Raw genomic sequence first — 23,992 nt, forward strand, 5'->3', positions numbered from 1 at the left:
CATTTAACGGTACCACATCAGGAACATTACTACATTGATATATGACGAGATTGCATCAGTATTACGTTAATAATATAGTATAAGAAATAACTATAAGTATAATATCTGACAACGAGGAATCGGTAGAAAAGCAATTATTAGATCATGAAATGGATCTAGAACCAACAGCTATGGCCGCTCACTCCTCCGACAAGTATCTTGAAAAGCAAATAGACATTCAGGAATTTCTCTCTGTTTTACTAGAAGTGACAATTTCGGATGGCCGCCAATTTTCGGGCCAGCTAGTAGCTACAGATCGTGTGAGTAGTCTTTTATCTCCATAGACAGCAACCGACATTAATCATCAGGAAATCCAGGACCAGAATATTATTCTTGTAAACGCAGAAGAGCGCTTACCGCTGGAACTCGCAGATCCAAAATCCGATCGGCCAAGATATATCGGCATGATTGTCGTACCAGGAAAGCATATTCTACGGATCGACGCAAATAAGTCGTCGATTGAAACAAGACATACGTTGTTGTATAGCAACAAGAGTGATAGAAAGAATCTTGTCAAAGATGGCGCACTATAGATGATGGATAAAGAACTACTGTATGATTATGTACTATACCGGAAATAATGTTTAAGAAATTTTTAAACCTTTAATTATGTACAAAATGATTTACGACAATATAATAAACTCCAAGAGCATCCTCAAATCAAAATCTAGAACCGAAATTCACGATTTATATCGTAAGCTGGAATAGGCCGTTTTAGTACTGCGTATTCATTCAACCTTGTCGCTGCTTATGTTTCGGATTCGACTTGCATCGAACCACAACAGCGCCCTTTCGGCGTACAACCTAATTATTGAGTACTAATCCAGAGAATTTAGTAAACACAAAAAATGTCTTACATAACAGTCGGCGCAAAGTCTTTTCACAGATGTCCGAACTTTGATCCCTCGAGTCATTACTAGTGGTCCGCTTTCCGATTGCATCAGAAAACGACTTGTGCGAACATGCGGTTGCTGCATCGTCCACGATAATGCGGGAGCTGCAGTCTGGCGCATACTTATTCCGGCGACTCGCGAAATAGAAAATATATGAGATAACATGACGAAATGTTTATATTCAACTATTAAATTCAAAAATATAAGTGGAGGTAAAGCATTCAATGAATAAAATGAACACAAATGGTTCTCAAGGAAATTGTAAGGGATTTGTACTGACACAATACTAAATACTATTATAATATTCTACTATTATACATTAAGCCAGAGCGAATCTATTAATTTTATGATTCATCCTCTGTAACAGTACCAGTTAATTCCGAAGAACCAGGCAGACTTGAAGCATCCGGACCTGTTAAGGAGCTAACATCTTGTAGCTTCTTCCCCTTATAAGTAGGTTTCAAGCTGTACTTTGAAGCATATGGACCTTTTTTGTTCAAAACAGCGACATTGTCCAAAACTTCTTTCAGATATGCCTGAAAACGTTAATTATTAACCATGTTCAAATATATCGCATGTTACTCACCTCTGGCTGATGTGTTCGCTCACGTAGTCCTCGCATACCCCAGTAATCGTATTCCTCGAACAACTTGAACAACAAATCGTACAACTCATTGCGCGGAATCCGTGCCGCCTTTCCTTCTTGAACGCGCTCCTTTTCACGTTTCTGCGATTTCATGAAATTACTTCCAACCTCACGCATACTAGGACCTGCGCGCGCGCTGGTGACCCCGGGAATCTCATCCAACAAAGTCACAGTCGGACGGGGTGCAGTCTCAGTCATCCTTTGCCGAAGTGCAACGAGATTATGATAATTCGCGTCATTGGGAGATACGGTTAACGAACAGTCGTACTGCACAGTGCCAACTAGAGTCGTCCGCTCTATCTGAGTTAATATTTAGCCTGCAAATTGGTCGGCAGCACCTACTCGGAATATTGACCTTTACGTACGGCATATACCGACGACGGCCTCCTCGTCGCTCGGGTCCAGACTGGAGTTGCTGTCCGTTGTTCTGCTGGCTGCCAAACCGATCAAGGTTTTGCTCCGTAAATACATATGTGTTTGACACCGATTTGTTTCGAACTTCGAGATTGTACTCATGAGGTAAGTCAGCGACAGCTGGCGAGTCTGCCAGAATCAGTTTGGCCTGTGTTGTCAACTAATTAGTTTCCAAATTTGAATAAACAAACTACTAATATGCTCATACACTATTCTGACCTGTGACGATTCGACCTAAATTCTCTCCCGTCTCCTGCATGTCTAGCCACTTGTCGCGTAAGAACTTGGGCATTCTCACGAGCCACATACTCTTATGGGCACTCGACATGTCGAGATCTCCAGAATCCTCATAAATTCCTTCCTCGCGCTGAAATACCGGCTCTTCATCCGCAATCGAAGCAGGCGATACTCCACCGTCCTCGTCGTCCTCGTATCCTAGTTCACTGTTAACATTGGTGACATCTATATCGGCTTCTTGCTTGACGATCTCGGATTCCACAGAGGACATAATCGTAAACACCGAAACAGATGGTATTTATTCGAACGTCCAAGCTATGCTTATTATGACTAGCGATGTGTAAATTATTTAATGGGATCAATTTGATCCGTAGTCTGTAGTAGTGAACAGATCTGCGTCGCTCAGAACATTCTGTCATGGGACTAATCCACGTGATACAGAGAAATGACAAAGGCAAGTCTGAGATGAGAAACCAAGAGACGCGTTTCGAGGAGATTTGTTTACAGATTACTATTTTTGGTTCCTTAAGGTTTGTATTTATGAGTATTATCTTCCCATTCAGTCTTCCGACAACTGGAGCTTTTTCCTTTTCCAGTCACATCAGTTCTACGGAATATTATCAGCTACTGGCCGATGCAGACGTCCATCGGGCACATCTCCGCGATATTCTCAAGCGGGCTAAAAGGAACAATACTCAGGATGTAATTGAGGTTGTCAAGGCGAGTTTGTCTTGCGCAAGTAATTGTGTCTTCTGTCGCAGCTAACCGTGAGATTTTGTTTAGACTTTGGAGGATTACATTCCTATCTTGTTCTCGATCCAGACCGGTATTGATAATGGCGAGCTCTCTCTAGACTCTGAAATTGGTGAGCGATAGAGTCATAATATTTCTTCAATCAACCTAAATTGGACTAGTGACAACATGGCGCATGCCCATATCACCGTCGCAATTCCATAAAATGGGGGATAATCAACGAATTTCCGGTTCTACCATTGTTTATGAGATCTCCATGACACTTCTTACATACGCGTTGTCGTTAATGTCCTTGGCAGAAGAAACTTTCCAAGCTAGCGACTCAGACGATAAATGGAAACAGGTATTTCCTTACCAAAAAATCAAATTCAAGACATTAATAATAATACTCGCTAGTGCACTGCGCATTTACTATCTGCGCAATCGGTTCTGACCTATCTCAATTCCCACCCAGCTCAAACTTATACAATAGTGCCCATTGACCTCCAGTCTTCCACACTGTCACCTCTGATTACCACGATTTCAGGGTCTCTACATCTGCTAATTTTATATAAATCTCTTTCATCTGCAAAATCAGCAGCAAGCACCGCATCAGCAAGTTTGATGAGTCGAGTGTCTATCTATGCTCTGGAAAAGTTTTCGACAGCACTAGCTCTTCTCCCTCCATCGCTACGACGAGAACCAATAGAAAACTGGCTACAAGACGCGAAATCATATTCTTCTGGATTGGCGCAACGATTCATGGCCATTGACAGCGAAGCCAAAGGCCAAACCGGCGCGGCGATTGCATTATGCGCAGCAGGAATATCCGACTTGAAATCCGGTTCTATGATTACAAAGTCGAAAGATATACTTTCCAAAAAGCCAAATCTATCTAATCGATCAACTTCAAATGCAAGTCTGTCGAAGACATACATCAAAAGTAAAATAAAACAACTGCGGCTTGAACTCGAGAACATGGAGAGTTCGTACAGAAACCAAAATGATAAAGTTTTATTCCAACAAGTGCCAGACATGAAAGAAGTCAAACGCACTTGGCCTTCTGGCCGTGAAGTCGTTGCACCTAAACACGAATGGAAACAGCCAGCTAGTGTGGTAGATTGGCGGTCAGGTCTGTATAATGACCAACCGACGAATCAAACGCACTCTTACGGAGGACAAGGCCATTATTATTAATTTCTTGCATATTCATCTCTACAGACAACACAAATTAAATGAAATCATCAATCATTTGTTTGACTTCCCCGTACTCATGAGCTTCCATAATTTCTTCATAATTCTATATCCTGTTAGATAAACGCGGTAGACATTCTAAAAATTGCTTACTCCGACTATGTCGTATCCTTTAATCACTCCAGGTAGTTTCCGTCCCTTCGACGATCGCACCCAGAGCTTCTTAGCTTTCTCCGAAGTTGCCAGATCCACAAGTTGGAATTCGATTCCATAAGCTTTCAACACCGTACCAAGCTTGTTGGTCAGCATCATGATATTCCGGCCAAACATCATGCCTCCCGTAAATGACGTGTAGATGTATACCTGCTCGCCTTCATCTTCTGACGTCTTCGCTGGCTGCGCTGACTCAATAACCATCTCCGCTTTGGGTTCAGGAGTGGAGCTGGTAGTCTTATCCATTGGTTTGGCTTTTGGTAGTTCCACCGTAGCCTCTACAGTATGGCTCTCAAGATCAGTAGATTTCTCGGAAATCTCAGCCTGTATGGACAATTCCGCTGCCTCAGAAGTCAAATTTTGAGTGTTATTGGGCTGCAATTGACCTGTCGGTTCTGAATCGGCTCTAGATGTCTTCTCTCCTTCATCGACAGATTCAGAACCGCCTACTAGATGATTAGATTGAGTTGCCTGCATCAAAGTTGCTCGCGATTCCTCCGACTGAGAAATCTCAACTTTTTCCTTAACTTCTTCAGCAGTGGCTGAAATATATACATTTTCTGGTACCTTCTCTGACACGTCTTCCGGTGTTTCTTCCAGTGCTTCTCCCGGTACTTCTTCCGGTACTTCTTCCGGTGCTTCGAAAGATCTTTCCATAGGTGATTCTGCGGATATAGATTTTAATACGGTATGTCCTCCAGAACTAGATTGTGGACCAGCAGCCATGGTATTAGCGGACTCTGATAACCTTGTAGCTTCCGTTGCCTCAAAATTTGCCAACGCCTTAGACCCTGAGGTATCCGCAAGCTCTTGTAGTTCTGCTCTCTCTAAAGAGGTCTGACTCTCCTTAGTTTCTTCGATCTGTTTATTTTCCCTAATTACTTTCTCGATTGGCAAGGCAACGTTCACTGATAGATCTGACGATTCTGACTCAGCTGAAGTCCTGACACTCTCATACTCTAGTCCTGGTGAAACGTTATGGGAATAGCCACCCAATACAGTCTCGGCAGTACTTTCTGTGGGTTCTAGAGGTAGCGGTGGAGACAGTTCGAATATTTTCGTGGCAGTATCTTTGACAGAAGCATCATCTGTTTCATTGATTTCAGATGAAATGTTCATGCTGTCAATTAGAAGTTCCTCGTTCCCAGACTCCGAGGCTAACGATATTTGTTCCGTAGCAGCGACAATTTCAGCAGAAGGAGAAGTCTCAATATTGGTAGCAGGACTTGACATTTCGATTGACCCTTCCGACTTTTGGCTATGAGAATCTGCTGCTGCGAAATCAGTTTGAGTAACTGGAGTAACAAGTACGGAATCATTATGAGCTGTGAGAGATGAGCTAATAGTTGATTCTGGAGTTATTGCTACTTTAGATTTATCCACTGACTGGCCAGCCAATTTCTCAACCGCAGAGTCTTGAACAATAACCTTATCATTAAAAGATACTGGTACGTTATTCTGGTTAGCTGTCTCACTGCCTTCTCTCAGAATAGATGAACCGGGGACGGATGAATCGACAAATGCTGGCGTATCACTCATATCATTAGAGATTGCTTTTACTAGGGCCGGTAACTGTGAGTGTATTTGATCGCTTGAAGTTGATGCTAAATGACCGACTTCAGGGATCCGACGATGATCAAAGTCGTCTTCGTCGGTCGCATAATCGTTCAAGATATCGTCGATGTCATCACCAACGTCATAACCGTCATCGTTGACTGATTCAAAAGTATTGAAATCCGAAGTGCTATAACTGCAAACATCAGTCATAGCCAAATGAAAGGTAAAACAAGAACCATCAGACCTGCTATTCTCCGGTATCGAAATTGCTTCAAAAGCAGACGCACTTAACGATTCGGTCTCATACTTCACCAACTCATCCGGTGGAGTCGCAGTCGATAACACATGCTGTGCCGATTCCCCGCTTGAGATAACTTCGTAATCATCATTCTCAGATCCTGATTGATAGACATATCGCTCAATTGAGGAATCCGATTTCTCTGCAGCTGAACCAGAACTGGCTCGAGTCTGATCTACTGATAAATCGGCTGATTTGGTGATTGCATCAAACTCCGATAATAAGGAATCGGCAAAATCGTCGGAAGATCCCTGGAACATAGCGTTAATTTATACTCAAGTTCTAATTGAGTACAAATGTTACGATAGTTTAACAATTTTTGATATAAAATGTAATTAGGAAATTGGGAACTGGGATAGCGTAGATCGGTCCCAGTGGGGATACCACAGTTGAGACGCGTTATCCCTGCAAGTACGTCACAATTTCCTAGAATCTTCTAAGCAGATGCTACGAGTTACAGTTACAGTCTAATCGCTATATTCAGCGAAAAATTATAATGCGCTACTCATTTGGTAGAATAGCCTCATTTTCGTAGATTCATGCGTTGCTAGTCTCGATCGCAGGCTCGATCATAATCACGATTACGATCAATCTTCAGACACCTTAAAACTCTATAGAACGCCCCAACCGTTTAGCCAATATCATATCGTACCAAATGCACCTCGCCACTTCCTCTCCAAAGTCTTCCACTTGTACATGCGACTACGACAGTCCATTGTCTTATCGTCTCACATGCAAGCACAACAATCTATTACACGTAGTGCCTGAAACAAGCATTACTATAAATCCTCACAACCAGTGGGACACCGACAATTTTCGCGTTCAAACGCGGTAGACCAAACCACTTCCTTGACTCCTTTCGCAATATGATCGACAGAATCAACAGCCCAAAGAACGTCCAAATGCTCGTACTCTGATATGACGTCTTTCCGTAGCAAAGCGACATGTGGCTCCAGCGTCTCCAGACGGGTAATTAGCCGTAGACCATCAACCAGCAGATCCTGACCCGCGATCCATAAAGCAAAAGGAGGACAGCGGTCATCAAACCATGGCTCTTCAGAATCTGGTAATATACATCGGCGAGATGCAAATCCATTCCTCCCGAGCCACCATCGCATGCTCTCCGCACTAACATATACTGGTGAGAACTGGAACATACGCCCCGAAAGTGCCTTTTCCCATCGCTCGTCGGACCAGTGAAACAAATAATGGAACATTGCATAGGAAAAGTACGCTAGCCAGGATTTCGGGATGATCTTCCTAAGTGAAATCATAGAGGGTATAAACGCGTGAACTCCAAAACATATTCGATACATCCATGACGGAATGTATCGGATAAACTTAAAAGATCAACAACTAATTACAATATACATTCGATCATACTAACCTTAAAAAATCGACGGTCCACAAGCGGTCCTGCATAAACAGCAGGAGCAAGAGCGCAAAACACGCTGATCTTCTTGCCGAAATCTGGTGTATGTGACCTGCTCAGTGCCAGAAATGTTTGTGTCGTTCCTTGTGAATGGCATGCCAGTGCAATCTACATATTAGTTCAAAATTCGATTTTCATTTCCGTTCGTCTACAACTTACCTTTTTATATCCTGTTACATGCAAAACGTGGTCTACGAATGCAGGAAGATCAAGTGTCCCCATTTCTCGTACATCCCAATCCTAGTCTTGTTCAGTAAACGTGCTGACTCACACTTTTGCAAATTTACTTGCCCACATGCGAGGATCATTATAAGAATAGTCTAAATGTCTGTGGTCGAATCCACACCTATTATTGCCGAGCCAGACATCATATCCACTATTCTTGTTAGCAAAGAAAAATCAAAGGCTCAGTAGATCGACTACCTTTTAGTTAAATAAAAAGCCAGACTGCTCTCATCATTCACGCAAAAAGCTCCGGCGCTCTGCAATAATCCATGTATTAAAAGAATGGGGTATCTGTTCTTTCGAATCTGTATGGGCTCATTCGGATCAATAACCCTGAACAGTTTTAACACAAATCTATCGTCTGTAACCACATCAAACGAAACAACTTCTAATCCTTCTAATCGAGCATAGTAATCAAGGTCTCTTACGATTTTTTTCTGTGCTTTTGTCCGACGCGCTTTGCGCTCACGCTCTATAGAAATGAACGGCCTCTGCCGATAGTGGGATCTGAAAATACGAGTGATTCCTGTTCGAACTCGATTAAATGTATCGACAGCTATGGCGGCAGTCATCAATGTTGTAAGAAAAGAAAGTGAAAACATAGTTGAGAGAATCCGATTCATATAACATTTCATAGACGACGATACTGTAGGTTTTTCATAGTGAACTACCCAGACTCGAATCAATAGCCGTTTGTTTCATAAGCTCAAGTAACTCACTTGCTCTGGGAGGAATAATCGCAACTTCATTCTGTAATGAACGAAGCTCTATGCCAAAACCTAGGTGATCTATATTGGCGTCAGGATAATCTGCCCTGAGATTCACCGGATTGCTCAGGATGTCATCCTCTCTCGAACGCGATGAATTATTTCGTTCTATTGGCCGCTGCTTCTCTAGAGTCGGTAATACGGCTGGAAGCCGTGACTGCCCGGCCTCTAGAACTGCCGCAGTCATAATTCAATCTTAAATGTGAGCAGAGAGCAAAGACCTTTTTTAACACTTGCCGATGCTTCAAAGTTCTCCGATACGCTAACTTCCCCAGAATATTACTCTCTTGCCGAGAGATGACACAAGGTAAATAGATGAGAACAGCACAAATCCCTCAGGAGAGCCGCTAGAAGAAAGCTTGATTCGGATTCGAGATGAAGGATGAGAACAAACTTCGAAGATTGCTGATGAGATAATTATTGTTGGTTCTGTTCTCGAAACTTGTATTTAGCAGCGATGAATATTGTGGTGAAATGACTAGTACATGAAAGATTATAAATATTGTCGAAATTATATCATAGAAGTCAATCGAGCTCAGGCAGCTTTAAGACAATCTTTGTTAAGAATCACTGGATTGGCAAACATGGCCAGATATGGTAGAGGAAGGGCAGTCGGTAAACAGTCTTGTCCAATCAAGCTTTAATATTTTGTGAATCTTCTTAATCTCTCGAATAAGGGCTCGTTCGTGAGATGCGGTTAACAGCTGGCGTTCGTTAGACTTAATATCTGATTTTGAGTTACACTGAAATATCTAGCATCGTTCAATTTGAGATCTATGCGGTTCTGTTTGCAAAGTCATAAATATTCTTCTCAGATAAGTTCCTCTTAGTTTCATCACGATAGGCTAATTGCTTAGAATAAAATAACTTTAGCTCTCAAGAGTATCTATAGATGGAGAAGTTAAAACTGGGAGTTCTGGCCTGGAATATTTATTAAGGTTTACTGCTTAATGTTAATATCTATAGTCGTTTATGCCATAAACGCCTTTAGTTAAGAATATTTGAAGAAAAATTTGGGACTTTTGAGATGGTCTTTCTCGCGAGTTTTCCAAGTTCGCAGAGGACTGCTGATCAAACCCCACTCAAGAAGCAGAGGAAATGGTGAGATCGTATTTAAGATTTGAGCCAGATGCTGCATTTGGAGTTATTACTTCAAATAGTAATATACTCTGGACTGAGGAGGCAACAGGATCGTCTGCTGGTAGGGTAATTACTGGCGCTCTTGAAAGTCTTCTTGAGTGGGATTTGAAGACAGGCGACCGTATTTTCAAACTGAATGACATTGAAATCAAGGCTGAGATCTCATGCATTGCGAAACATGAACAAGGCGTGTACGCTGCGGGGTAAGTCTGTGATTGAGTTTGCTGAGAGGACCGCTCACTAAGGAATAATTTAGGTATTCTGATGGGTCCATCCGAGTCTGGGATTCAAAGACAGAGAGCGTCATTGTCAGCTTTTCTGGCCATAAAACCGCAATCACAGTTCTAAAATTTGATCGTTCTGGCACGCGAATGGTGTCTGGATCCAGAGACACTAATATTATTGTTTGGGATTTGATAACCGAAGTCGGCCTGTTTCGGCTTCGAAGTCACAAGGATCAAATCACTGGCCTTGAATTTTTATATGATTCGCCTAAAATTGAAGAGGAGAACCATGAAGATGTTCAAATGGAAGCTGACGATGAATCTGAGATAGGAAAATGGCTTGTCAGCACTTCTAAGGACGGATTTATCAAACTTTGGAATTTGGAGTCACAGCACTGTGTTGAGACTCACGTTGCACATCGAGGTGAATGCTGGGCTTTAGGTGTTCGAACACATGATTTACAATCTGGCGAATTAGAAATCTTGACGGCCGGAGGTCAAGGGGAGTTGAAAATTTGGCAGGTGAATTTATCTGCACCTGTTGGGGGTGCTTCAGATGATAATCGTGCTTTAAAAGTCAAAGGTACTTTAATGAGGAGTAGCAAAGACCGCGCTGTAACTGTCTCATATCATCCTACGGCACCGTATGTTGCGGTGCATGGCACTGACCGGGCAGTCGAAATTTGGCGAATCAGATCAGCGAATGAAGTCCACAAGTCATTGTTACGCAAGCGAAGGCGTCGGAGAGAAAAATTGGCCGCGAAAGGTGAGGAAATAGAAGAAGACAAGTCAGATGTTGACGAAGATGACGTTTTGGAGAGATATATTCCTTTCGTGATCGTTCGGACTACGTCTCGCATTCGGAGTATTGACTGGGCAATGACAAACAGTGATGAAGTCCGAAAGGAGAGTATGCTCCATCTTGCTGTTGGATTAATCGCAAATTCCGTGGAAATGTATTCTATTACTATTCCGCAGAAGAAGTCTAAAGGGCACGTTCCAGAGTACGAACGTGTATATGTTCTGGATATGCCCGGTCACCGGACAGACGTACGCTCAGTCTGTGTGAGCTCTGATGATGGCTTGATTGCCACAGCATCGAATGGAAGTCTGAAAATATGGAATATCAAGACCACGAATTGTATTAGAACATTTGAATGTGGATATGCGTTGACGAGTGCTTTTCTGCCGGGCGATACTATCATTGTTGTCGGAACCAAGGAAGGCAAGATCGAGATTTTTGATGTAGCCAGCTCCACGCTGATGGATACAATTGATGCACATGAAGGTGCTCTTTGGTCACTGCAGACCAGTCCGGATGGCAAGTCGATCGTAACCGGCAGCGCTGACAAAACAGTGAAATTCTGGGAAATTCGGGTCATTCAGGAAGAAATTCCTGGTACGTCTCGGACTCGTGCTAGAATGACGCTGAAGCACAGACGAACGTTAGAGCTTACAGAAGATATATTGGCCGTTCGACTCTCCCCGGACGGAAGATATGTTTGTGTCTCGCTATTGGATAGTACAGTTAAAGTGTTCTTCGCAGACACACTAAAGTTTTTTCTGAACTTGTACGGACATAAGCTTCCTGTGCTTTCAATGGACGTGTCTTATGACTCTAAGATATTAATAACTTGCTCGGCGGATAAGAATATTAAAATATGGGGACTGGATTTCGGCGACTGCCATCGGTCACTGTATGCGCATGAAGATAGTATAATGTCGGTACAATTCGTGCCTGAAACGCACAATTTTTTTTCTGCGAGTAAGGATGGTTTGGTTAAATATTGGGACGGTGACAAGTTTGAAAACATCCAGAAACTGGAGGGCCATCGAAGCGAAGTATGGGCGCTTGCTGTTGGATACGGAGGCGACTACGTTGTGAGTGTTTCGCATGACAAAAGTATACGAATTTGGATGCAAACTGAAGACCAAGTATTTGTCGAGGAAGAGCGCGAGCGCGAGATGGAGCAACTGTATGAAACAGCTCTTGCAGGCTCATTGGGTAATGATGACCAAAGAGCCGACGACGGAGATGAAGTTACAGCGAAAGCGGGAGCTATGCAGACTGTGGAAACTTTGGTTGCAGGGGAACGAATAGCCGAAGCTCTGGATTTGGCTATGGAGGACATCTTCGGGCGAGAAGCGACGAAAGCAGCGGGCCAGCAGGAGTCCGAACGAAATCGGAACATTGTATTTGTTGCCAATGGGGAAATAAGTGCCGAACGATATGTTCTTGGGGTTGTGGAGAAGATCAGGGCGTCAGCACTAGCGGATGCATTACTTCTTGTCCCATTTGAGAAGGTAGCAGGGCTAATTAAGATAGCCGGCGGATGGGCTAGTCAGGGATGGAACGTGCCATTGGCTGGTCGCATTTTAGTGTTTGTTGTTGGCCAGTATTACCGACAGATTGCTTCCAATGAAGGGTTACGGACTACGTTGGATGAGACTCGAACCAACATACGAAGGGCCATTAGTCGGGCTCGAGATGAAATGGGCCTTAATCTTGCTGGATTGGGCGAAGTTCGACGGGTATTCCGCGAAGGGCGCGAACACACGTTTGAAGATGAGGCCGAGGCGGTGAGCAAGAAACGGGTATTTACTACTGTTTGAGTTTTGATCGTGTAGAAAATCAAAATATAGATTTGCATCGTTTTGTAGCGGACGAAGGAATAGAAGTGCATATAATGGTTTTGTCGGACCTAGAAAACTGGAAATACTGTATCAGCATTTCTCAGTATAACTGAACCCTCCCAGCCTGACTATGGGCTGAGGGCACAGAACTACATACCGGACAGGTGCCACTTTACATAAACGATAGATGAACTGTATTCTGGAGGGCGAGTTGAACAGATGTGGCGTCAGTGTAACGACGTCACGAATGCTTAGAAAGCTCTGGTGGCGGTCGCAGTGAAGAGCGACCGAAGTTGTTTCTTGTTCTGCTGATTCGCATGTGCTTCTGGGAAGGTCAGATAGTCGCAAACACGGATAAATGGCGAGACAATAGTCCGAAAGACAGTCTAGGTGAAACAATTTAAACAGTGCAAACAGTTGACGCTGAGCGGACTCCAGGGACAGACAGAGACAGACAGATACCGAGTTTCTAGAGCCAAATTGACGCGGCCGGCTGGCATGAAACGTAATTCCAGCAGAGTCGTTTAGCGAGAACGGATTAATTTTATCGGCATAATAAACAAGTAGAATCCTGTAGAGCTAATTATCTGTCGGAAACAATAGATAAAACTAGACAGACAAAGCCGAACAAGGTACACTACAAGTTCCACATGGTCGCTCTCATACCACATAATACTTCCTGTTCGGGCAAGCTACTGTTACTGTAATCAGTCCATTCGGAGCACCACCCAGACGGCTCACCGTAGCTGACCCAACTAGATCCCCTGAATTTCGGGTGGGAGCTAAATGCTGTGCAACTAACGTGCACGCACACAGACCTGGCTTAAGTCTCGGCTGGTCCTGTCTTCCAGAGTAGACAGACAAGCAAGACCGACCTGGTGATCTGGGCCCCTCGCTTTTGGACCCAGCCCAGGCCGCATTCGGGTCAGGTTATGTATCGCACGCTCCGGTATCTTTCGCACCGCTTTTCCAGTTTCGCACTGGGTCTCTCAGGTTTGGTGGACCGGCTTTGCTCGCCTCTTCTCTTGCTGAGTCTCGCTCTCTTTCTTCCAACCTCTAAGCCCGCAAGGTCTTTCGTGTCTTGTCGCGATAGCTCTCCTTCCTGTTTCCAGATACCTCGGATCTGGCGCTGCGTCTGGAGATCCGGCTCTGACTGCGGACTTTATTTGTATATTTTATATTTTGTTCCTGTGTTGCGTTTCCGTTGCATTCCCTTCTCATTTGGATCGTCTCGCGGGAGGGGACTGTCCATTTTTCTCCTCCAGTCAGTGTCGTATCATATTCTCATTTCTGTCCTCTGTCGGCACACTATTGACCTTCCGCTTTTCGTCTTCTACTGGAGCTAGTCAGATGTACGTATCTCTTGGGCTGTCTTTTTTTGTTTACTTTGTGTTCTGATTCTAACACTTCTCTTCTCCTTCTACAGTGCTTGAATCGTCTGCAATCCTACCACGCATCGCCTTCGTCTACCACGCATAAACGCGTCTACTTTTTCCCCGCTTTTTCTTTCTCCTCTCCTTCTTTCATCAATAATCATGCCGTACACTCCGCCAACAACTTCTCCTGTTGTGACCACCACGATTTCCTCGATAGCATCTCGAATGTCATCAGATTCCTCAAGACTACATCCCAGCAGCGATCGCGGTCTCCCCGCTTCCTCGCCATCCGATCTCCTCCCTCCTGCTCTCCACCCCCAGTCTCCTCCTTCCTCTGTACTCTATTTGAATGGTCCCGCTGGTTTGGTACCCCGCTCGGCATCTTTTTTGCATAAGCAAAAACGCAATTCTCCCCAAAAGCCTCGCTATTATACTAAGCAGAACCAACACATGTTTGAGCATTCTACAGTGGCGTCGGCGAACGCTGCCTTCGCCTCGGACAGGCCTTCCCAGGTCCTTGCTCCATCTACCCGTACAATCAATAACCCTCCTGTTCAACACCAGATGAAGCCCTCAGCATGCCACATTGAATCTTCCGATTTGGTCGGAGATGTCGACGATGAAGATTTGTCGTCGATCACTTCCGCTTCTCTTGACGAAGAAGAAGACGAAGAATCAGTTGATGGCAGAAGCCGAAGTCCTTCAGCACAGAACATAATTATTGGTGAAGGCGATGACGATGATTCTAAGACGGTTATAGCTGAATCTACTAGTCGTGAAATTCAAGGGCTCGCTGAACTACAACAAGCAATCAGATTGTCCATGCCTGAACCTCGCCGCCAGGCGTCTCCTACTCGTGAAGACGATAAAGGACAGAAAAGTTATTTTTCCCCCCCACTAACTACCTCACACTCCATGATTGATCTTTCCTCTGCTTCTGCAGCCTCGAATTCTGGTTCCGAGTTTGTGTCTACTTTTGAGGATACGGACGAGGAGGAGCATACCATTCCACGAATGGTTCGCAAAAAGTCTGGCGAGCTTGTCAAACCTTCTTTGAAGTCTCGCCGTCCATCTTCTGCGCCATCTACACCAACTTATCCCAAAAATGTCCATTTTGATACCCATCTTGAGCATGTTCGCCATTTTTTACAGGCTGAGAGGCCAACTGCAGTTTCGAACCAAGCATCACCTGTTGACGAGCATGATCTAGAAAATTCTTTTCCATGGCTGGCTCGTCCAGGTGCGAGTTTAGAGATGAATTTTGATCGACAATTTCATAAAGATTCTATGTTTGGCTATAACGGGCAAGATGTGGACGAGGATTTTGACGATGGATTCGGCACTTCATCTTCTTCAGATGAAATTGACGACGTTGGACCTGAAACGGTGAAAGCAGAGAATATTCTGAAGCCTAGTTTTTACGGTTGGGAGCTTGTGTTACCAAATTTTCCTATTCTCCCCTCTCAGAATTCTGATGCAATGGTATATACTGAAAGGATATTTTTATCCGCAGATCGGCGATCATTATTGGGCCATGTGGCGGTAAAAAATATCGCGTTTTCGAAATGGGTTGCAGTAAAGTTCACTGTTGACTACTGGAAAACGGTGTCGCAAGTTACTGCCGAATATACAGATTTAATCTCCAACGGAAGTGTAAATCGGTATCCTAGGCCGCGTTCAGGATATGACAGATTCACTTTCGCAATCAAATTGCAGGACTTTTCAAAGCTAGAACAGAAGGTGTTGTTTTTCTGTGTACAATATAGTGTGAATGGGCAGGAATTTTGGGATAATAATAATGGAGCAAACTACCAGGTGCAGTTCAAGCGGAACACCCGAGCAAATCAGTGGGGCAATTCTGGAAGTCCAAAATCGTCTAGAGGAGGAAATGTGCGAGGAGGACACACTCGGTCCTCGTACGATTTTGGCGTTATGCCAAGACGTTTATCTGATTCAGATATGTCTGGAGGGGTGATCCCTAGCTCATTTACTGCATCTACCATGCCGAATGCGAAAGTAATGATTAATGGTAGTCCGGCTACTAATGGGAGTCCAAAAGCTACATCGTCGCATTACGAATATAATTCTGGACGAGGAAGCAATAAGGGACAGCGACCTCCAAGACCGGACGCGCTTGATTATTCCTTTGAATCGATATACAGTCAAGGAAAAAATACAAAAGTTGATATTGGAAGCGAGCGCGACAATGTGAACAGTGCTAATTCCCGGGGAGAAGCGAGTTTGATGGGCAATTCGTCGACCGGTGGACAGCTATTCAGGTCTCGGTATGATTTCCGGCAGTCTTTGAATGCCGTATTGCATAATGCTTCTGTTGAAGCAGGGCTGAGCTCAGGTAGCAGTCCGGTCCGAAGCAGTAGCAGTAAGGACGCAGTCAATTCTAATGGAAATACGAGTGCTGGAGGAGGACCTGGGTTTGCATTCAGCACGGGCCAATTTCGGGTAATGAATGACAAGCAACCTGAAAATTCGAGCGAGGAAAGCCAGCAAATGAAGGAGGAAAAAACAAACCGTCGACCATATCGGCAGATGGGATTCGGACCATCAACTGAAGAGCTGCGGCATGTTAACGATCAGCTTGCGCGGCTTCGACTTGAACAGAATGGAACCGACAAGAGCGTGGCCGAGTCGATGTCCTACCAAGATTTTTTGGATCAATTTTGTTTTGTAAGTGCTATTCTAGGGAAGATCTGGGGCGGGTAATTGCGTGATGAGATGAGAATGCTAATAGTTACAGTTTCAAGGGCCACAGCGGAGCAGTACGACTGCACGGACGGGGACAATTCTTGGATCCCGGGATGGCGGGAGCACGAGTGACAGTCTAGATACCAGTCCGGAGATGGTTCGAGATATCTTGTAAGAACGGTGACGGGAGAAATGTACTTATACAGGTGGGAAAAGGATAGGGATGAAGGCAAGTACGAGTGCTGGAAAGAGAGTATGGCGAATGAATGAGTCTGGATAGGAAAGGTGTTTGGATTTACATGGTGATTTTGAGTTTTGATTGAGGAATTTTTTATGTGACTGGAGTACAAAAATTGTCTGAATTATTTTGAGTGTGAGCATGAGAGTAGATATTATAGTTTGCTAATTATATGGATTAAGAGCATGAAAGGGGTTTGACTCGAAAGGGGAGAGCGGACGAGAAATGCGCATGAAGAGGCTGCTGTCTTAGAATGATTAGCGAAGGCAGACTGCGCGCAATAAAGAAGCAATTTGAGCCTGAACCGCAGTTCCTTATTGCAGTCCGAGTGGCCGAACACGTAATCCCTTGCAGCCTTGCGGACCTAAGCGAAATACCCTTACTTTGATATAGCGCCATTTGACGTTGGGTCTGAACGGTGAGTGGCTACAGGAAAGAGCATGCAGCGTAGTGGAGAGTTTGACGGCGATGTCAGGGAACAGATAGAATGATTAAGAGGTCTGAATTGTCCCTCACAACAATTGATGTTTGGCATCTGATAATAAAATACTCGAGTTAATTATCGATTTGATCGAACGCTTTGTTTTTGACAACTGGGACCTGTCACCGCTAACGTCAAAATTAACGGAGACTGTTCACGCTCTGATCTGAGTCCTCTCTTCACCGTGACCAGGCAACTCGACGTCCCGTTCGACTCATCAGAGACTAACCATAGAAGATCGAATCAGATGAATAGATAGTTCTCACATTATAATAATGCTGCTGTGGACGTTAATATTCTGGCCCGCACTGCACGTTGTTCTAGCGACTGTCGCTTTTCTTGACCGTGACATCGGCGACGGTCTTGCGGCACAGAAACAGCAAGTTCTTTCGTCCGAGCAACTCCAGGCGCTGATCGCGATCGCAGACCCATTCCCAGCTCTGGATCCGGATTATCCATATCTCGCCAACTCGGCCGTGCAGGCTTTGCTGTCGCCGATCCTGATCCCGCGGATACCGGGCTCGGACGGGTCTCGAGCGGTGCGGAACCATATCAACGACCATTTTGTCAGACTCCAGCAGTTGCATTCCACCTTTATCCACTGGGACACGGTCGTCGATAAGTTTTCCGATACGGTTCCACAACCGTACGCGTCGACATCTTCGGGGACCTTGGAGTTCACTAATCTCATTTTCCGTCTAGAACCGCCGGCGCGCTCATCTTCTCATCGTCGAACCCGACGTCAATCATATCTAACTCTCGCTGCTCACTACGACTCGAAAGTTGATCCACCTGGGTTCATCGGCGCAACAGACTCAGCAGTGCCTTGTGCAATTCTCATGTATATTGCTGCCTCACTCGTACCTCTTCTCGAAGCTCGCTGGGCAGATCTTGCAACGTCTTCACAGTCAGATTACAGCGAGGTCGGCCTTCAATTCATTTTCTTTGATGGCGAGGAAGCTTTTCATCAATGGTCTGCAACAGATTCATTATACGGCGCAAGACACATTGCTCAGTTATGGGACACTCGTCCAGATCTATCCGCTCATCCAGGTCAGCATCTCTCGCAATTACAGTCAATTGATTTGTTTGTTCTCTTGGATCTCATCGGTGGGCCAAACTCAAGGATACCGTGCTTTTTCCCTCTAACTTCCTGGGCCTGCCAGCAACTCTCTGAAGTTGAATCTGTTGCTCGTGCTTCAGGCAATTTACTTGAATCGTCCGTTCATATAGCTTCGAAAGATCCCGCATTTAGAATCAGAATCGAAGATGACCATATTCCATTCATGGAAAAGGGTGTCCCTATACTTCATCTCATCCCAGTTCCCTTTCCAAGCGTCTGGCATACTTCCGACGACGATGGTGAGCATCTTAGTAAGAATGCTATTCATGATTGGGCCGTATTGCTCAACGCCTGGACAGCGGGTTACCTTGGTCTAGCATCTTACCTATGAAAACGTGTATATTTGTCGATCTAATTAACAATTCTATGCATAACAAAATAATATTATTAATAGTACAAATATCCTTCTAATCAACCAAGACCTCCACGACCAGCTTTCATTTGAGCGAAAATAGGCTCTGAGCGCCCAACATTGCCCTTCACTCCTAAACCTCCACCGTCCTCCCATCCCATCTTTTCTAACATTCTACGTCCATAATTGTCACCTCCAATCTTCGCCGCATCGGCTCCCACAAATTCGCCATCTCGCAGTCGAACACTTCCCGACGCTCCTCCAGCAGTAACACTCGTATTCCTTGAACCCCGTGGGCCTTTTGAAGAAAGGCGGGACCATTCGCCTCGACTGCCTCCTCCTTTTCCAAGCATCTTATTATCCCATTCCTCATGCTCGAGGCTTCCAAACCTTGTCTCGTCAAAGGTTTTCTGTGTTTTGAACACCATCGTAAACCGTTTATTTCCTCCTCCGATTGATTTTGTTCCTAACTCATATGACCGTGCAAGGATATGGACAGACTTTCGATCTTTCTTAGCCATTGGGGGAAGTGATAATGTACTCAGCTCGCTATGACGAATGAAATTTTCAATTTCAGTCCGTACATTTTTCAGCGAAATTCCCTTCTTATATTTCTGTGCCAAATCCGGTTGTCCCGTAGTTCGCGCCTTCTTACTCAACATGCCAGCTCTTCGTTTCTCTTCTCGAGCTCGTTTATATGTCTTCTTTCTCTCTTTGTCCGCGGCCCACTGGTTCTGCAGCCATTCTCGTAGTTCTAAATCAGCGACACCTTCAAAGCTTAAATCTTGCTTCTTTTTCTTCTTGCTTGATAATGGTAGCTGGTGCTTGATCTTTGCCATTTTTGTCACAAATTCGGATTCTTCGGCAAGAACATCGTCGTTATAATCGTAATCATCAAAGCCATCAAAATCTCTGTTGGACTGTGAATCTTCATCGGAGTCTCTTTCCCAATTTTCTGTCACTGACTGCTCTAATAGATTTCGTACGTAGTCATCAATCCCGTCTCCATAGTCAATCTTAACGTCATCTTCATCTTCATCTTCATATACTTCATCTTCTTCATCTTCTTCATCTTCAGAATTAGATTCAGCTATATTGTCTGTTGCAGGCTCGTCATCAATATGTACTGTTGACAGACTTTCTTGGACTATAGCCAGGGAATTATCCTCAATAATGCGAATCTCTTGCGACGTCGCCTCTAATGTGATCATAGACTCCAAGCGTTTGATTCGAGGAACAAATGTGACATGGTCTAATTCCGAATTAATTTTCATCGAATTCAGCGTATCATCCAATTCATCCGCTATAAAAAGCTGGTCATTTGGGATTCCAGACATTTCGTTGAGCTCGTCCAGTTCTTCAAGCTTTTCTGTTTCCTCAATTTCCTTGATTTGATCAGTAACAACCATGTCTTCATGATTAAAAATACTCGCATTATCTTCAGAAGACTTCTTTTCATCATGAGACTGCAAACTGACGGCTGAATCTGTTGAATCTTTCTCGAAATCGCCATCGTCACCACCGAAATCGGTGATATCAACTCGAATGGTGTCTTGCATGTTTCCAGATTTCGGCGGCACCTGAGACTTCCAGCTATCGGCATTGCTGGTAACCGGAACCTTAATCTCAAAAACCTCGTTTACATCTTGATCATCATGATCTTCTTTGGTTTTTCCAAAGTTTAAATCAATTTGATCTTGAGTATTCAAGACGGATTCCATAGTTGAAATACTTAAAGAAGATCCAGACGGAATTGGAACTGAAACAGAATTCAAGTGCTGCACATGCTCAACTAATTGATCTTCTTCATTCAAAATCTCATTGTACAGTGTATGATTATTCAAGATTTCCTTGGTATCATCTTCTTCATCTTCTTCAACCTCTTCATCCTCCTCATCCTTTTCACTATCAAGTCCCCTTCTCACTTCCTGGAATAGATCATTCTGAGATTCATTAGAGGTAGCAGTAGAAACTTCAAACATTATTTTCGGTCGGTCAAGATTCAATTCCGAACTCGAAATAGAAATTTGCAAATCAGGTGTTGCTTCAACTTTGCAAGGGCTAATTGGTTCAATGTCGCTGATATTTTCATACTCATTCGTAGCAATTTCAGAGTTCTCATTCTCCGGATTCAAGGTTCCAGCTCGAACAAACTTAACCAATGACTTCCAATTCTTGGTCCCATTCGCACTCTTGGAAAATTCATATGCCTTACGTCCCGAATACCTAGAGAACTGATGTTGGCTTGTGAGCATAGCTTCATCGCGCATGTTAAACCGATGGCCACTTTGTCCTACAGTTGTTAGTATCATTCCTTAACTTTCTGATAGCAAGTCGCATACTCATCTGGCTAGCATTTAGTCCATTGCGATTCAATTCGTTTATGTATACATGTTCTGAATTGTTACCCTCAGCCGACGGCAGTTGAGCTCTGTTGACCTGTCGGCCCCCAGATTTGTTTTTAGATTTCCTTTTATTCTGATTCTTTTGCCTACCAGGCTTTCTATTTCGCCCACCCATGACTTCAAGATAATCTGTGACGCGAAATAGGTGAGACTTGCCGATTATCGGAAGTTTAGCTCGGCGATTACGCCGATCTCGTAAACCGTTCGCTGGAAACCAACAGATTTCGTCGAATCATATATTGTTGAAATAACGCCAGTGTTAAAGAACAGGAACAAGTAGCAAAATATTCCTCCAGAACAAGTCCACTTCTTCGTGTCCCGCTAATTCACATTCAAACCTCGAGATCGTCGCTGTTCGAGACTAACAGCACTACTCATCGCGAAGACTTGCGATGATAATATAGGGTTTAGTGTCACCCCACAATGGTAGTAGATCAAAGGCATGCTCTTCTTTTCTTGATTTATTTCTATCCGTTTCAAAAAGAGCGGCAAGATGACTAGAACTAATCGTCAGAATTCGTTGTTCAATACGAAGAGATTAAGAGTTATGCTTCGACTGTTGCTGAACTCCTGGTATCTATTTGGCAGTGTCTTTCTTGTTGTCGGAATGATCCACAGAGTAAGTAACGAACATACAGATAGAACAAATGTTATTCGATTTTAATTACAATTTTAATCGGTATTGACATTATTCTAGATGTACATTTTACCAAGTTTTTTGCTATTGTGTCAGGCGCGTAGTGACCGGTTTTTGTATGTTTTGGGGTTTTTGGTCAAAACAAACTCGCGGCTACGACAGTTCATTTCAGATTTTCCATCTTCCACATATGGCTCTAGACAAAATTCTCGTCGAGCTATTCAATTCGAAGTCAAAGACACTCATAATGATTTACCTTATGTTGATCAGCAGATTCAGACAGAAGAGTCTAGTTTTTTTGAACCCGCTACAGACACAGAGCTGCAACCGAATGAGATGGAACCTGGCACCGCCCAAGATCTACCGGTACTAGAAAATATCAAGAATATTTCTCGAGAAGATGCGGAAGACTTAGATATTACTGCAATCAAGCACATAGCGAAGCAAGTGAATAGTTTACCTTCTTCGTTGGAATACCCTGGACTTGCAAGTGTTCGATATTATGCCAACGAACTCAATCTACAAATCGAAGATCTCAAATTTGCCAGTGTTTTGAATCCTAATGGATCGCAGAACAGTAGAAACCAAGGCGAGGGTGTTCAAATCATGACCGGATTTCTTCAAAATCGCTCAGAGATTTTGAGTCTTAAAGACGATATACGGGAGCTAAAAAGCATGGCACTGTCTCTGTAAAATCCGGTTTCGAGTAATGTACATTATTTTATCCTTAACTATCATACAAATTTCATAAAATCAAGTAAAATATTTTATAGGCCCCTAGAGATTGCTTCATATACCGGCGTCGAGTTAATATAGCTTTCCATAAAAAACTGCTTTTGATTATTTGCAAGAAATCTGGAACAGTCAGCACAAATATCGACACAATTTATTAAAAAGCATACCTTAATAAGTCTTCTAAATGAGTCTTGAGAACATTCAGACTCTGCTGATCCATGTGAGTATGCGATAATAACCCAGGAAGTGAAACAAATAGTCGAAGCAAATGCTCGGCTCCATATATAGAGCTCGGCAGTCTATCGGGATAAGCACGTGAGACTTCCAGATACTGCTGCCTTTCGAATCTATATAGCAATATCGAACCAAGAGATTTATTGAAATATAGTTGAATTCCCTCGATAACTTCCTCAAGAATTTCGACTTCTGCATTGCTTGGCCGACGCTTAATACAAGCCGATTTGAATTCTGATAGAATCTCTGTAACAGATGGCTTCCGAGGAAGATCAGTCAGTTGAGAGTTCTTCGTTACGTATTCCCAGTCATCAACTAGCTGAGCTTTTAACACATCAGGAACATTGATCGACACATCCAAATTCGAAAAGTAATCCCCGTCCTGTACTAATATTTAGATCCTTAATTCCGTAAACTTCGATCCTAGTCACTGACCTTTTCCTCAGCATCGCGTCGCGATTTCTTCAATCCCCGCGTACTTTCGGAATGTTCTCTCGCCGCCTCTTTACGTTTCTGCGCACTAGTTGTTGCTCCTGTACCTGAGCCTCCGGCTGTAGATGTCAAGACCGACGATCCATGTGAGCTGCCTTTATCATCTGCTTCTCCCGATTTCTTCTTCCTCAAAGCTTGTAATGCTTCATTCTTGAGTTCCTTCTGCAGTCTCAAGTTTTCCTCGTTCCAACGTAGAACGCGCTCCTGCGGAAGCCATTCATCCCATCTATGCCCGTTAGGACTGTACAGTAATTGCTCCAGCCATGGCAAATAAATACATACGATGACTTCCATCCCTTGTAGTGAATTAAATACGTGATCTGATCGTGCAACTCCGCCGGGATATCTTCCAGCGCGATATCATCACTCTTCACGCCCGGAATCCGAACTTTGAGGATCTTGGACTCGTATAGCAATGGCCCATGAAATGCTAAACAACGCGCGTTCGCATTGAATCCCTCCGGCGGCGCAGTTGGAGCAGTCATTTCTCTACTCTCCTCACATCGATGGAAATTCGATTTGCATCCTTGATTCTCATTAGGCATGTCCAAGGAGTCCTGCAGCGGTCAAT

General features: G+C 43.9%; 13 protein-coding genes across 13 annotated transcripts; 7 read left to right on the forward strand and 6 right to left on the reverse strand.

Moving 5' to 3' along the window:
* Positions 1-14: 14 nt before the first annotated feature.
* On the forward strand, positions 15-689 carry V1516DRAFT_675838 (uncharacterized protein). The gene is made up of 2 exons (XM_066922315.1): positions 15-299; positions 357-689. The coding sequence occupies exons 1-2, from the start codon at positions 150-152 to the stop codon at positions 570-572; spliced, it is 366 nt and encodes a 121-aa protein (XP_066777629.1). The 5' UTR covers positions 15-149; the 3' UTR covers positions 573-689.
* Positions 618-1,118, reverse strand: V1516DRAFT_675839 (mitochondrial 54S ribosomal protein bL36m). The gene is made up of 2 exons (XM_066922316.1): positions 897-1,118; positions 618-843 (listed from the first exon to the last, which is right to left on the reverse strand). Exons 1-2 carry the CDS (start codon positions 1,095-1,097, stop codon positions 772-774), a joined length of 273 nt encoding a protein of 90 aa, XP_066777630.1. The 5' UTR covers positions 1,098-1,118; the 3' UTR covers positions 618-771.
* On the reverse strand, positions 1,118-2,650 carry V1516DRAFT_675842 (transcription initiation factor IIF, beta subunit-domain-containing protein). Its single transcript, XM_066922317.1, has 4 exons — positions 2,201-2,650; positions 1,921-2,140; positions 1,519-1,874; positions 1,118-1,468 (listed from the first exon to the last, which is right to left on the reverse strand). Exons 1-4 carry the CDS (start codon positions 2,498-2,500, stop codon positions 1,277-1,279), a joined length of 1,068 nt encoding a protein of 355 aa, XP_066777631.1. The 5' UTR covers positions 2,501-2,650; the 3' UTR covers positions 1,118-1,276.
* A 75-nt stretch (positions 2,651-2,725) lies between these two features.
* On the forward strand, positions 2,726-4,247 carry V1516DRAFT_691372 (uncharacterized protein). Its single transcript, XM_066923855.1, has 4 exons — positions 2,726-2,949; positions 3,013-3,094; positions 3,144-3,325; positions 3,379-4,247. The coding sequence occupies exons 1-4, from the start codon at positions 2,770-2,772 to the stop codon at positions 4,156-4,158; spliced, it is 1,224 nt and encodes a 407-aa protein (XP_066777632.1). The 5' UTR covers positions 2,726-2,769; the 3' UTR covers positions 4,159-4,247.
* On the reverse strand, positions 4,193-4,572 carry V1516DRAFT_624273 (uncharacterized protein; the record flags this gene model as incomplete). Its single annotated transcript, XM_066919654.1, has 2 exons — positions 4,193-4,261; positions 4,309-4,572. 2 exons carry the CDS (start codon positions 4,570-4,572, stop codon positions 4,193-4,195), a joined length of 333 nt encoding a protein of 110 aa, XP_066777633.1.
* A 2,056-nt stretch (positions 4,573-6,628) lies between these two features.
* Positions 6,629-8,452, reverse strand: V1516DRAFT_702429 (Alpha/Beta hydrolase protein; the record flags this gene model as incomplete). Its single annotated transcript, XM_066924133.1, has 5 exons — positions 6,629-7,563; positions 7,611-7,763; positions 7,815-7,895; positions 7,947-8,031; positions 8,079-8,452. The coding sequence occupies 5 exons, from the start codon at positions 8,450-8,452 to the stop codon at positions 7,003-7,005; spliced, it is 1,254 nt and encodes a 417-aa protein (XP_066777634.1). The 3' UTR covers positions 6,629-7,002.
* A 1,293-nt stretch (positions 8,453-9,745) lies between these two features.
* V1516DRAFT_624186 (WD40-repeat-containing domain protein) lies at positions 9,746-12,624 on the forward strand (the record flags this gene model as incomplete). The annotated part of the gene is made up of 2 exons (XM_066919649.1): positions 9,746-9,990; positions 10,044-12,624. The coding sequence occupies 2 exons, from the start codon at positions 9,746-9,748 to the stop codon at positions 12,622-12,624; spliced, it is 2,826 nt and encodes a 941-aa protein (XP_066777635.1).
* A 649-nt stretch (positions 12,625-13,273) lies between these two features.
* Positions 13,274-14,029, forward strand: V1516DRAFT_369472 (uncharacterized protein). Its single transcript, XM_066918958.1, has one exon. The coding sequence runs from the start codon at positions 13,578-13,580 to the stop codon at positions 13,989-13,991; it is 414 nt and encodes a 137-aa protein (XP_066777636.1). The 5' UTR covers positions 13,274-13,577; the 3' UTR covers positions 13,992-14,029.
* A 151-nt stretch (positions 14,030-14,180) lies between these two features.
* On the forward strand, positions 14,181-16,899 carry V1516DRAFT_664557 (putative phosphatase regulatory subunit-domain-containing protein; the record flags this gene model as incomplete). Its single annotated transcript, XM_066920606.1, has 2 exons — positions 14,181-16,706; positions 16,777-16,899. 2 exons carry the CDS (start codon positions 14,181-14,183, stop codon positions 16,897-16,899), a joined length of 2,649 nt encoding a protein of 882 aa, XP_066777637.1.
* Positions 16,900-17,718: 819 nt separating this feature from the next.
* V1516DRAFT_696014 (peptidase family M28-domain-containing protein) lies at positions 17,719-18,897 on the forward strand (the record flags this gene model as incomplete). Its single annotated transcript, XM_066924019.1, has 2 exons — positions 17,719-17,757; positions 17,818-18,897. The coding sequence occupies 2 exons, from the start codon at positions 17,719-17,721 to the stop codon at positions 18,895-18,897; spliced, it is 1,119 nt and encodes a 372-aa protein (XP_066777638.1).
* V1516DRAFT_638302 (uncharacterized protein) lies at positions 18,888-21,737 on the reverse strand. Its single transcript, XM_066920063.1, has 2 exons — positions 21,261-21,737; positions 18,888-21,211 (listed from the first exon to the last, which is right to left on the reverse strand). The coding sequence occupies exons 1-2, from the start codon at positions 21,436-21,438 to the stop codon at positions 18,978-18,980; spliced, it is 2,412 nt and encodes an 803-aa protein (XP_066777639.1). The 5' UTR covers positions 21,439-21,737; the 3' UTR covers positions 18,888-18,977.
* V1516DRAFT_691379 (uncharacterized protein) lies at positions 21,690-22,767 on the forward strand. Its single transcript, XM_066923856.1, has 2 exons — positions 21,690-21,942; positions 22,021-22,767. The coding sequence occupies exons 1-2, from the start codon at positions 21,817-21,819 to the stop codon at positions 22,651-22,653; spliced, it is 759 nt and encodes a 252-aa protein (XP_066777640.1). The 5' UTR covers positions 21,690-21,816; the 3' UTR covers positions 22,654-22,767.
* V1516DRAFT_675864 (MRG-domain-containing protein) lies at positions 22,592-23,940 on the reverse strand. The gene is made up of 4 exons (XM_066922318.1): positions 23,704-23,940; positions 23,365-23,647; positions 22,863-23,311; positions 22,592-22,815 (listed from the first exon to the last, which is right to left on the reverse strand). The coding sequence occupies exons 1-4, from the start codon at positions 23,904-23,906 to the stop codon at positions 22,728-22,730; spliced, it is 1,023 nt and encodes a 340-aa protein (XP_066777641.1). The 5' UTR covers positions 23,907-23,940; the 3' UTR covers positions 22,592-22,727.
* Positions 23,941-23,992: the final 52 nt, after the last annotated feature.

This window comes from Lipomyces oligophaga, assembly GCF_038497815.1.
Source record: "Lipomyces oligophaga strain CBS 7107 unplaced genomic scaffold V1516scaffold_4, whole genome shotgun sequence".
In the NCBI taxonomy this organism is placed as follows: domain Eukaryota; kingdom Fungi; phylum Ascomycota; class Lipomycetes; order Lipomycetales; family Lipomycetaceae; genus Lipomyces; species [Lipomyces] oligophaga.

Excerpts from the sequence above, each read along its gene's own strand:
- V1516DRAFT_675838 (XM_066922315.1), top strand. The coding sequence starts at position 150 with ATGGATCTAGAACCAACAGCTATGGCCGCTCACTCCTCCGACAAGTAT. Across the intron at positions 300-356 it reads AGCTAGTAGCTACAGATCGT|GACCAGAATATTATTCTTGT; the intron begins GTGAGTAGTCTT and ends CAGGAAATCCAG.
- V1516DRAFT_675839 (XM_066922316.1), bottom strand. The coding sequence starts at position 1,097 with ATGTTATCTCATATATTTTCTATTTCGCGAGTCGCCGGAATAAGTATG. Across the intron at positions 844-896 it reads GACTTTGCGCCGACTGTTAT|GTTGTACGCCGAAAGGGCGC; the intron begins GTAAGACATTTT and ends CTCAATAATTAG.
- V1516DRAFT_675842 (XM_066922317.1), bottom strand. The coding sequence starts at position 2,500 with ATGTCCTCTGTGGAATCCGAGATCGTCAAGCAAGAAGCCGATATAGAT. Across the intron at positions 2,141-2,200 it reads TCGTCACAGGTCAGAATAGT|GCCAAACTGATTCTGGCAGA; the intron begins GTATGAGCATAT and ends TTGACAACACAG. Across the intron at positions 1,469-1,518 it reads AGCGAACACATCAGCCAGAG|GCATATCTGAAAGAAGTTTT; the intron begins GTGAGTAACATG and ends TAACGTTTTCAG.
- V1516DRAFT_691372 (XM_066923855.1), top strand. The coding sequence starts at position 2,770 with ATGAGTATTATCTTCCCATTCAGTCTTCCGACAACTGGAGCTTTTTCC. Across the intron at positions 2,950-3,012 it reads ATGTAATTGAGGTTGTCAAG|ACTTTGGAGGATTACATTCC; the intron begins GCGAGTTTGTCT and ends GATTTTGTTTAG. Across the intron at positions 3,095-3,143 it reads CTCTCTAGACTCTGAAATTG|TGACAACATGGCGCATGCCC; the intron begins GTGAGCGATAGA and ends AAATTGGACTAG.
- V1516DRAFT_369472 (XM_066918958.1), top strand. The coding sequence starts at position 13,578 with ATGTATCGCACGCTCCGGTATCTTTCGCACCGCTTTTCCAGTTTCGCA.
- V1516DRAFT_638302 (XM_066920063.1), bottom strand. The coding sequence starts at position 21,438 with ATGGGTGGGCGAAATAGAAAGCCTGGTAGGCAAAAGAATCAGAATAAA. Across the intron at positions 21,212-21,260 it reads ACTAAATGCTAGCCAGATGA|GACAAAGTGGCCATCGGTTT; the intron begins GTATGCGACTTG and ends TAACAACTGTAG.
- V1516DRAFT_691379 (XM_066923856.1), top strand. The coding sequence starts at position 21,817 with ATGACTAGAACTAATCGTCAGAATTCGTTGTTCAATACGAAGAGATTA. Across the intron at positions 21,943-22,020 it reads TTGTCGGAATGATCCACAGA|ATGTACATTTTACCAAGTTT; the intron begins GTAAGTAACGAA and ends ACATTATTCTAG.
- V1516DRAFT_675864 (XM_066922318.1), bottom strand. The coding sequence starts at position 23,906 with ATGACTGCTCCAACTGCGCCGCCGGAGGGATTCAATGCGAACGCGCGT. Across the intron at positions 23,648-23,703 it reads TACAAGGGATGGAAGTCATC|ATGGGATGAATGGCTTCCGC; the intron begins GTATGTATTTAT and ends TAACGGGCATAG. Across the intron at positions 23,312-23,364 it reads GACGCGATGCTGAGGAAAAG|GACGGGGATTACTTTTCGAA; the intron begins GTCAGTGACTAG and ends ATATTAGTACAG.